At 53.2% G+C, this 11,534-nt stretch overlaps 2 protein-coding genes across 2 annotated transcripts; both read left to right on the top strand.

Moving 5' to 3' along the window:
* Nucleotides 1–612: 612 nt before the first annotated feature.
* Nucleotides 613–2,025, top strand: LOC308221264 (inositol 1,4,5-trisphosphate receptor-interacting protein-like 1; the record flags this gene model as incomplete). The annotated part of the gene is made up of 2 exons (XM_080618250.1): nt 613–761; nt 990–2,025. 2 exons carry the CDS (start codon nt 613–615, stop codon nt 2,023–2,025), a joined length of 1,185 nt encoding a protein of 394 aa, XP_080474376.1.
* Nucleotides 2,026–7,946: 5,921 nt separating this feature from the next.
* Nucleotides 7,947–10,244, top strand: LOC308221263 (inositol 1,4,5-trisphosphate receptor-interacting protein-like 1; the record flags this gene model as incomplete). The annotated part of the gene is made up of 3 exons (XM_080618249.1): nt 7,947–8,036; nt 8,700–8,980; nt 9,209–10,244. 3 exons carry the CDS (start codon nt 7,947–7,949, stop codon nt 10,242–10,244), a joined length of 1,407 nt encoding a protein of 468 aa, XP_080474375.1.
* Nucleotides 10,245–11,534: the final 1,290 nt, after the last annotated feature.

Genomic DNA, 11,534 nt, shown 5'->3' with positions numbered 1-11,534 from the left:
GGCGCGGGGAAGGTTGGCTGGAAGGGGCCACAGAAGGATAAAGGCCGGGGCTGGAGGGCCTGCGATGCGATGCGATGCGGCGCCTGTGACAGCACTGGGGACGCGTCACAATGGGGGATGGTTATGAGGGGGCCAGCAGGCAGCACTGCCCCAGGACAGCCTGGGCCAGGGGTGAGTGCGCACGCAGGGGGCAGGCTGGGCTGGACGAGGGCCGGGGCAGAAACCTGGGCCCCTGGGGGTGGGTGCTCACCCTGCATCGAGGCCCTGGCTGCGAGCGCCTTGGGCAGGGCACGCTGCTGCTGCCACCAGGCCTGGGCGCAGGCCTTGCTGCCTCCCAGCTGCCTCGTCCCCTTCTCCTGCCTGTCCCCAGCTCCCTGCCGCTCCCGTCCCCGCTCCCCACGCTGCCGCCTCCCTCCCTGCCTCTTTCCTTCCCTCCTTCCTTCCCTCCCAGCCCCACTGAATTCCTTCTCTCTCCTGCAGGCCACGGCTGTCACAAACCTCTTTGTGTGGGTACTGCAAATTCTCACCCTGAAGGTGCCCGTGGTCATGGATGAGCCAGATGAAACCACACCTGACCGCATGTAGCAGCCTTTGGGGCTGCTGAACCAGGAGATGGTTTGGCCGCTGCAGGAGGTGGAGCAGCTGAGCCAGGAGAAGAGCAAGGGGCAGAGTTATGTGGTCTGGAGAACCCTGCTCTTTGCCTTGCAGCACTGGCAATTGGGTCTGATTGCTGGCGTCCTGCTCCTCCTGAGTGTCGGACTGTACTGGTGGCTCAGGAAAAGGAGCCATGAGGAGGACAGCAGCAGTGATGAGGAGAGCTCTAGCTCTGAGGAGGAAGAGCAGGAGGAGGCAGAGGAGGAGGAGGAAGAGAACGAAGGAGAGGATGCTGATGGCGAGAGAGATGTGGGCAGTTATTTTGCAAGGCGCATTAGGTGGTCAGTGCAGAAACTGCACGACGAGAACCCTTTGGTGTTCCTGCTGGTGGATAGCCTCCTCCACACTTGTCGACAGCTCTTGTCAAGTAGTTCCTTCCCGGTGCTAGAAGCAGCCATCAGGGTGGACAGTGCCTTTGAAGGCTGGAGTCCCCATGAAGATGATGCTGTCTACCGTCTGCTTGTGCCCCTGAAGCCCCCCCGTGGGCACGCCTTCCACCTGGAGGCGGGCACCGTGGGCCAGATGCTGGCGGACTCCTGCATCCGTGTGGAACTGGTGTGCACATGCACGACTGAGGAGACAGTCGGGGACATGCTGTGCTTCCTTCACCACCCCGAGGAGGCGCTGAGGGAGAATCAGAAGCCCAGCCTCCTACACACCCTCTGCACCAGCTCCTACCTAGATGTCCAGAAGACTGCCCTATGGTTCCAGGACTTTGTGAGGTCAGCCTGGGAGTTCGTGCCTCAGTCACATCAATACAGTATGAAGGTGCTGCCCTCCAGCCGCTCCTGCAAGCTGCAGCTGACACATGTCTCTGGGAGAACCTTGCTCGTTGAGATGATGCTTGGCGTGCAGCAAGGCGACTCAGACATCTTTGCGAGCAGCCAGGCTACAGAGGCTGTCTGCACCCCAAGCACAACATGGCCATTGAGCTTCAGTGTGGCAGAGGCGAAGTTCTTCCGGTTGATGGCCAGGGAGGTCCCACATGACAGCTTCCACCTCAACTGCCTGCAGTTCTGCACCCGTATGCTGATGGGCACAGGATTTTCCAGCTATGCCTTTAAGACAATAGTGATGCACCTCCTGACTACCATGCCCCTGGCAGGCTGGCGCAGGACGGATTTCCTTCTGCGGCTGGAAGACATCATGCGGTACCTGCGTTGCTGCCTGGAGGAGAAACGACTCAACCACTTCTTCTTTGGTAATGAGACCATTCCCGAAGAGATCATCTTGCCTCCAGCCTTGCAAACAGCTGAGCCGCTCAACCTCTTGCAGGACTTGGCACAGGATCCCGCTGCTCATGAGCAGGCAATGAGTGAGTTCAGGGAGCTGCAGTTTCGGCTTAGAAGACAGCTCTTCAACTGGCACTGAAAGTGGTCTTCATGCAGAAAGCTGTATTTGCAGAGTTCACAGCCGAGGACAGATGACCACCTCCTACAGGAGGCAAATAAAGGACAGAATGTAGGACACTGCAAAGAAAAGAACAATCCCATGCAGCTGACCTCTGCCAGGAGCCTTTTCCTCTCGTTCGGCGGGTAGCAACAAAGACGACTTTCTCCCTGCTTTCTCCTCTCACTGGACGCAGCCAGAATGGCATTTCACATACGTCCAGATACTATTGCTGGCAGCTCTGGCTGTGCGGGGACAAAGCGGGAGGCACCATTGACCGCTATCCTCTGCATGCAACCATTCAGCCAATTCCTCACCCACCGAACAGTCCACCCATCACGTCCGTATCTCTCCAATTTAGAGAAGGATTTTGTGGAGCCTTTTTGTCAAAGGCTTTACAGAAGTCCAGACAGACAACATCCTTAGCCCTTCCTTTGTCCACTGACGTAGTAACTCCATCATAGAAGGCCACTAGGTTGGTCAAGCAGGACTTGCCCTTGGTGAAACTGCGCTGGCTGTCTTGAATCACCTCCCTGTCCTCCATGTGTCTTAGCATAGCTCCTAGAAGGATCTGTTTCGTGCTCTTCCCAGGCACAGAGGTGAGGCTGACAGGTTCGTAGTTCCCAGGATCCTCCTTTCTACCTTTTTGAAAACTGGTTGTGATATTGCCCTTTTTCCAGTCACCAGGGACCTTACCTGACAGCCGTGACTTCTCAAATATCACGGAGAGTGGTTGGCAACTACATCAGCCAATTCCCTCAGGACTCTGGCATGGATCTCGTCAGGTCCTATAGACTTCCGTATGTTCAGGTTCCTCAAAAGGTCACAAAACCTGATCTTCACTTACAGTGGGAGAGATCTTGCTCTCCAAGTTCCTGCCTTGCAGTTCACCCACTCTAGAGGTGTGGGGAGAGAGCCTGCCGTTGAAAACTGAGGCAAAAAAGGTTGTTGAACACTTCAGCCTTCTCCTTGTCCAGTGTTACCAGTTCACCATTCTTGCTCATTGGCGGGCGGCGGGGAGAGGAAGGGGGCACCCTTTCTTTGACCTTCCTGTTCTGGTTGACATACCTGTAGAAGCCCTTATTATTAGTCTTTGCAAGTTCTACTTTGCCAAGTTCTACTCCAGCTGCGTCTTGGCCTTCCTGATCCTATCTCTGCACAAGCGGGCAGTGTCCCTATACTCTTCCCAGGATACCTGTCCCTGCTTCTGCTGCCCGTGCATTTCCATCTTGCCCTTTAGTTTGACCAGAAGGTCTTGACTCAGCCGTGCTGGCCTCTTGCCTTCCTTACTCGATTTCTTACACTCAGGGATCGTGAGCTCTTGTGCTTCATGGAAAGCATCCTTAAAGATCTGCTAGCTCTGTTCTGCTCCCTTGTCCCTGAGGGCAGTTTCCCAGTTAGTCCGATTGACTAAGTAATTCAAGAACTGGAAGTTGGCTTCTGAAGCTGGAAAGTTCGTGGCTGCAACCTCCACAAGTGCAGGATCACTGCAGCCCAGGCTGCAGGTGAGCTCACCTGCATTGGTGACCATCAGGTCCAGGGTCACATTCCCCCTGGCAGGGCTCTCTATAGCCTGGCTTAAGAACTTCTCCTGAATGCACTCCAGGAGTCTCCTGGGTTGCCTGCAGCTCTTCGTGCTGCTTTTCCAGCAGATGTCTTTGTTCATGAGCTAGCGGGGCTCACTGATAGAGCATCATGTTTACATGATGGGGGAGGGGAGCAGTATCAAGCTTCCCCATGACAAGCTGTGGGACAAGATGCCAAGGTTAGGGGGCAGCGTGCTAGTGAGAACCTGCAGCTGGTGGCTCCAAGACATGTTGGTCACGCTGGAGCACACTTGAAATCGCACGAAGAAGGGGCACCTGATGTAATACGAGCCAACAGGGAAACACCAGCGAAACACTCTGAAGGAATTAAGAACCATTCCTCTAAGAAAGTGACGAGACTGACAGCCCAGCTGAAGTGCCTCTACAGCAGTGCAAGCAGTACGGGCAACAAACAGGAGGAGCTGGAAGACACCATGAAGCTAGAGAGCTATGACCTGGTGGCCATTACTGAAACATGACAGCTTCATGGAGCAGGGATAAGCACCTGGGCAAAAATGTTGCAGCGATATGAAAGGGAAATTCGAACGTCAGCATCAAATCCTTAGACACCTTTGAGAGAGTTTCCTGGTTTTCCAGTCCTTTAGGGCCAGGCGGCGAGCTCATGCAGAGCTTGCTCAGACCTTATTTACATGAGTAGCTTGCAGGGGGGACAGCATGTATGCTATCAGCACCTAGCTGCTGCAAATTACCAGCAGAATCTTACAGCAGAAACCCGCGCAAAAGCAGGCTTTTTGTTTCAACTCATGTGCCAAAAAATGGCACATGTCAGCTTCTTTAGCTTCCAGGAGATGGCGCGCGCCATCCTCTGAGCATCATACTGCCTGTTTCGGTGGACATCTGCAGCGCACAAGGCTGCTCGCTCATCACGCTCAGTCAGACTTTGATACGGAGCTTGTTTTCACGTGATTTCCCTACTCCACAAACCACTGTGCTGCCTTTGCATGTGTTGCTGCTTTGGAGCTGGGCTGAGCAAAGATGGTGGTGTCAGCCCAAAGAGAGATGAAGTGATCTTTGAGGAATTTCTTTATCACCATCCTGCGTAAATAGAGATTAGAGGCAGAATGCTTTCCTTATAGCTGGGAGCTGCTTCTGCAAACAGAAGGGAATACAGTGCTAGGCAGTATTACGTAGCCAGCTTCAAGAACACTGCTGCAAAACGTGGGGAAGTGGACCCAGCATAGCACGCAGGTAAAGTGAGAACGGCAGTGCTGCTCTGTCTGCAGTGCATGCTCCCGGTGGCAATGCCTTGCGGACCAGCAAGGCACCAAGCCCACATAGTTGAGCCTCTCAGCAGCAATGATGTGCTCCCTGCAGGGCATTGTTTGTCCCCTAGGTGGAGGTGTCTGTAGGCGGTGGAGTTCAGGAGCCCTGAGGTGGTCCTTAACATACAGAGGAGATCAAACAGGAGCCCAAGATGTGCTGGAAGTTGACTATATTTGAAGTGTCAGTTCTGACTGCTGTCTGAGATAAACCGATTTTATTTCAGGGAATGGCTAATTCTGTGCACCTGGCTTTGAATTCTCATCAGAAGAGGTGAGTTCTGTGTGACATAGGAGAGTAGGTTCCTCTATTTCATAGTTGTGTTCTTCCTCGCAAGCAGTCCTTGAAAAGCATGCGGAGCAGAGTAAAATAAAATAGTGTTCATAACTGGTAATGAAAAACTACTCCTACCCCAAAAGAGAGAACAGTAACGTTTCCCACAGTTCGAGGTGCAGGCGTTTGACAGAGCAGGTCCTGCTACGTGCTTGGATGGCACCCAGCCCGTGTGTCACTGCTGCTTACCCTGTAAGTACTGATTTCCCAATGGCAACAACTGCTGTACAGTACAGAACAGTTAAAGAACTGCTCTCGAAAAAACACCAAAAACAAAAAACACAACCCAAACCCACACGCATGCCTCTACTTCTGCAGCATTCCTGAGACAAGGCTGTATTTTTACCACCTGCAAAACCAGCTACATCTGCTGTACATCTGAGCTATAACTGGAATCCCGACTCCCTCATTACACCCTCCATCAGAGAAGCAAGCCAACTTCTCTGGGGCATAATCTAAATTCTACCCAGTTTCATGGCTTTCCCAAGAAAAAGATAACAGCCTGGTGCATGAAGTTGGATGAGAGTCTAGCCTGGCTCAGCTGCTGCAAGAGGATCCACTGCATGCATAAGTTAATCCTTCCTAAAGGTCTGCCTGGGCCACAGGCATCCACTGCTGCCATGGATGATCCCTGTTAAAAACCATCTCCCTCATTTTAGACTCTTCCAGCACACAGCAGGTTTGAAGTAATGAGCTTTCTCCCTCCACCTGCCTCCTGTGGCCTTGGGTGCTGAGCAAAAACTGTCCTCCTGCAGCGCTCTGGCCACCAAGGGAGTGGAATCTCTTGCACAGCTCCCAGCAAGTCCGCCAGAAATGCCTTTCTTTCTTCACCCCATCCGCCAGATCTATTGCGTTGCAAAGCCGCACCCAAAAGACCTTGCAGGCCAGGGCTGGGTACCTCTGCTGTCTCAGTTACCTGCGGTTTGGTTCGACTGGTGAGAAAAGCTTCAAAATCCCCAAGAGGAGAGCAAAGCTCCGAGTCAGACTTAAGACCAAGTCCTCTGCATGCTGTATAAGGCACACATCAATTCACGGTGGAAAGCTGCAACAGCTCTCCACGGGCCCCCTCTTACCACTCATGGGAGCTTGCTCTCCCGCCAAGGTGCCCTAACATCAAATACGTAATGAAGCGTATGCTACAAATATGTTTTGTAGTGTATTTTTTTCAGGAAGATAATTTCTGCACCCTCTGACTTCAAAGGAAAATACCGGAGACCAGGGAAATGAGGCCAATGCTGTGCTTTGCTGGTCCAATGAGAGCAGGAGAAACGTTTCTCAGTTCTGTTGCATCTGTTAATGGAGTTCAATTAAGCTGCCAGAAATTATAAGCATTTAGAGGCACATAAGCCATCACTCCTCACTACCAGACAAAATCTTTGTCATGTCAGTGGTCATAAATCACAGCGATTGTATTTTGGAAGTGTTATGCACTGCAACTCATCACCAGGGCTTAATTCAGCTTCCCTCGGGGCACCATTGTACCTGGTAGGCCCAGGTATTGCTGGTACACAAGAAACGAGTATTTGGGGGTATACCAATTATGTCTGCTTTGACCAAATAAAAATAAAAAAAATAATAACTAAAAAAAAAGTTTCCCTCTGAAATGGACTGAAGGTTGCAAGTGGGAGGCTGGCTGAAAATCAAAGGTTCCGTTCCTGTGAAAAAGTCAGGTTCTTTAAACACTTGGTTTGATACCAAATCAGGGCAAGAAAAGTGAAAATACGCCTGTTTTCAACAGAGCAGTATTGTCACAAAGTTCTGGGCACATTTAAGCCTTCCAACCCTGCTCAGTTTGCAGCATATGGGCTGTTCATTGCAATATTGGTCCCAAAGGGGTTTTGCTCCCGTTTTTTGCCCAGGCTGAGGCAGTATCTTATACAATGTACCCAAATAAAAGGCAACTCAGGTGGAGACTGACTAACAATCAAACCCACAGCAGCTAAAAGCAACTGGCCAAACTGAAATGGTGAAGCCTGAAATGACCCAATGGCGAAAAAAAGGTTTATTTTCAGGTTAAGATAAGGAATGGGAAAATGTCTGCAGAAATGGCACCATCCCACAGGATGTATCTGTTTGCAGCAACAGGCGCTTCATAGGATCACAGAACGGTTGGGGTTTGAAGGGAGCACCGAGGGTCATCTAGTCCAAGCTTCCTGCTCAAGCAGGGTCACCTAAAGCACATTACTCATGATTGTGTCCAGACGGCTCTTGAATATCTCCAGGGAAGGACACTCCACAACCTCCCTGGGCAACCTTATTCCAATGCGCAGTCACCCTCACAGTAAAGAAGCTCATCCTCATGTTCACATGTTTTAGTTTGTGCCCGTTGCCCCTCCTCCTGTCACCTGGTGCCACAGAGAAGACTCTAGCCCCATCCTCCTGACACCCTCTCTTCAGATATTGTACACATTGATCAGTTTCCCCCTGAGCCTTCTCTCCTCTAGGCTGTGCAGACCCAGCTCCCTCCGCCTTTCCTTATGTGAGAGATGCTCCAGATCCTTAATAATTCTGGTAGACCTTCGCTGGACTTGCTCCAGCAGCTCCATGTCTCTCTTGTACTGGAGAGCCCAGAACTGGACACGGTACTTCAGCTGAGGCCTCACCAGCTCTGAGTAGAGAGGGAGAATTACCTCCCTCAACCTGCTGATAATGCTCACCCTAAATGCACCCTAGGATACAGTTGGCCTTCGTAGCCCCAAGGGCATGCCGCTGGCTCACGGACAACCTGCTGTCCACCAGTACCCTCAGGTCCCTCACTACAGAGCTGCTTTCCAGCAGGACAGCCCACAGCCTGTACTGGTGCATGGGGTTATTCCTCCCCAGACGGAGGACCCTGCACTGGCCTTTGTTGAGTTTTAAAAGGTTCTTTGCGAGTACTGTGAGCAGCTTTGGGCTCCACAAGGGGAGAAGGATCTAAGGATGTTACTCAGTGCCGGGTCCTGCACTTGGGCAACGACAACCCCATGCAGCAGCACAGGCGCGGGGAAGGTTGGCTGGAAGGGGCCACAGAAGGATAAAGGCCGGGGCTGGAGGGCCTGCGATGCGATGCGATGCGGCGCCTGTGACAGCACTGGGGACGCGTCACAATGGGGGATGGTTATGAGGGGGCCAGCAGGCAGCACTGCCCCAGGACAGCCTGGGCCAGGGGTGAGTGCGCACGCAGGGGGCAGGCTGGGCTGGACGAGGGCCGGGGCAGAAACCTGGGCCCCTGGGGGTGGGTGCTCACCCTGCATCGAGGCCCTGGCTGCGAGCGCCTTGGGCAGGGCACGCTGCTGCTGCCACCAGGCCTGGGCGCAGGCCTTGCTGCCTCCCAGCTGCCTCGTCCCCTTCTCCTGCCTGTCCCCAGCTCCCTGCCGCTCCCGTCCCCGCTCCCCACGCTGCCGCCTCCCTCCCTGCCTCTTTCCTTCCCTCCTTCCTTCCCTCCCAGCCCCACTGAATTCCTTCTCTCTCCTGCAGGCCACGGCTGTCACAAACCTCTTTGTGTGGGTACTGCAAATTCTCACCCTGAAGGTGCCCGTGGTCATGGATGAGCCAGATGAAACCACACCTGACCGCATGCAGCAGCCTTTGGGGCTGCTGAACCAGGAGATGGTTTGGCCGCTGCAGGAGGTGGAGCAGCTGAGCCAGGAGAAGAGCAAGGGGCAGAGTTATGTGGTCTGGAGAACCCTGCTCTTTGCCTTGCAGCACTGGCAATTGGGTCTGATTGCTGGCGTCCTGCTCCTCCTGAGTGTCGGACTGTACTGGTGGCTCAGGAAAAGGAGCCATGAGGAGGACAGCAGCAGTGATGAGGAGAGCTCTAGCTCTGAGGAGGAAGAGCAGGAGGAGGCAGAGGAGGAGGAGGAAGAGAACGAAGGAGAGGATGCTGATGGCGAGAGAGATGTGGGCAGTTATTTTGCAAGGCGCATTAGGTGGTCAGTGCAGAAACTGCACGACGAGAACCCTTTGGTGTTCCTGCTGGTGGATAGCCTCCTCCACACTTGTCGACAGCTCTTGTCAAGTAGTTCCTTCCCGGTGCTAGAAGCAGCCATCAGGGTGGACAGTGCCTTTGAAGGCTGGAGTCCCCATGAAGATGATGCTGTCTACCGTCTGCTTGTGCCCCTGAAGCCCCCCCGTGGGCACGCCTTCCACCTGGAGGCGGGCACCGTGGGCCAGATGCTGGCGGACTCCTGCATCCGTGTGGAACTGGTGTGCACATGCACGACTGAGGAGACAGTCGGGGACATGCTGTGCTTCCTTCACCACCCCGAGGAGGCGCTGAGGGAGAATCAGAAGCCCAGCCTCCTACACACCCTCTGCACCAGCTCCTACCTAGATGTCCAGAAGACTGCCCTATGGTTCCAGGACTTTGTGAGGTCAGCCTGGGAGTTCGTGCCTCAGTCACATCAATACAGTATGAAGGTGCTGCCCTCCAGCCGCTCCTGCAAGCTGCAGCTGACACATGTCTCTGGGAGAACCTTGCTCGTTGAGATGATGCTTGGCGTGCAGCAAGGCGACTCAGACATCTTTGCGAGCAGCCAGGCTACAGAGGCTGTCTGCACCCCAAGCACAACATGGCCATTGAGCTTCAGTGTGGCAGAGGCGAAGTTCTTCCGGTTGATGGCCAGGGAGGTCCCACATGACAGCTTCCACCTCAACTGCCTGCAGTTCTGCACCCGTATGCTGATGGGCACAGGATTTTCCAGCTATGCCTTTAAGACAATAGTGATGCACCTCCTGACTACCATGCCCCTGGCAGGCTGGCGCAGGACGGATTTCCTTCTGCGGCTGGAAGACATCATGCGGTACCTGCGTTGCTGCCTGGAGGAGAAACGACTCAACCACTTCTTCTTTGGTAATGAGACCATTCCCGAAGAGATCATCTTGCCTCCAGCCTTGCAAACAGCTGAGCCGCTCAACCTCTTGCAGGACTTGGCACAGGATCCCGCTGCTCATGAGCAGGCAATGAGTGAGTTCAGGGAGCTGCAGTTTCGGCTTAGAAGACAGCTCTTCAACTGGCACTGAAAGTGGTCTTCATGCAGAAAGCTGTATTTGCAGAGTTCACAGCCGAGGACAGATGACCACCTCCTACAGGAGGCAAATAAAGGACAGAATGTAGGACACTGCAAAGAAAAGAACAATCCCATGCAGCTGACCTCTGCCAGGAGCCTTTTCCTCTCGTTCGGCGGGTAGCAACAAAGACGACTTTCTCCCTGCTTTCTCCTCTCACTGGACGCAGCCAGAATGGCATTTCACATACGTCCAGATACTATTGCTGGCAGCTCTGGCTGTGCGGGGACAAAGCGGGAGGCACCATTGACCGCTATCCTCTGCATGCAACCATTCAGCCAATTCCTCACCCACCGAACAGTCCACCCATCACGTCCGTATCTCTCCAATTTAGAGAAGGATTTTGTGGAGCCTTTTTGTCAAAGGCTTTACAGAAGTCCAGACAGACAACATCCTTAGCCCTTCCTTTGTCCACTGACGTAGTAACTCCATCATAGAAGGCCACTAGGTTGGTCAAGCAGGACTTGCCCTTGGTGAAACTGCGCTGGCTGTCTTGAATCACCTCCCTGTCCTCCATGTGTCTTAGCATAGCTCCTAGAAGGATCTGTTTCGTGCTCTTCCCAGGCACAGAGGTGAGGCTGACAGGTTCGTAGTTCCCAGGATCCTCCTTTCTACCTTTTTGAAAACTGGTTGTGATATTGCCCTTTTTCCAGTCACCAGGGACCTTACCTGACAGCCGTGACTTCTCAAATATCACGGAGAGTGGTTGGCAACTACATCAGCCAATTCCCTCAGGACTCTGGCATGGATCTCGTCAGGTCCTATAGACTTCCGTATGTTCAGGTTCCTCAAAAGGTCACAAAACCTGATCTTCACTTACAGTGGGAGAGATCTTGCTCTCCAAGTTCCTGCCTTGCAGTTCACCCACTCTAGAGGTGTGGGGAGAGAGCCTGCCGTTGAAAACTGAGGCAAAAAAGGTTGTTGAACACTTCAGCCTTCTCCTTGTCCAGTGTTACCAGTTCACCATTCTTGCTCATTGGCGGGCGGCGGGGAGAGGAAGGGGGCACCCTTTCTTTGACCTTCCTGTTCTGGTTGACATACCTGTAGAAGCCCTTATTATTAGTCTTTGCAAGTTCTACTTTGCCAAGTTCTACTCCAGCTGCGTCTTGGCCTTCCTGATCCTATCTCTGCACAAGCGGGCAGTGTCCCTATACTCTTCCCAGGATACCTGTCCCTGCTTCTGCTGCCCGTGCATTTCCATCTTGCCCTTTAGTTTGACCAGAAGGTCTTGACTCAGCCGTGCTG

The sequence above is a fragment of the Psittacula echo genome (genome assembly GCF_963264785.1).
Source record: "Psittacula echo genome assembly, chromosome: 5".
Lineage (NCBI taxonomy): Eukaryota > Metazoa > Chordata > Aves > Psittaciformes > Psittacidae > Psittacula > Psittacula echo.
This window is presented reverse-complemented; position numbering and strand designations above follow the sequence as displayed.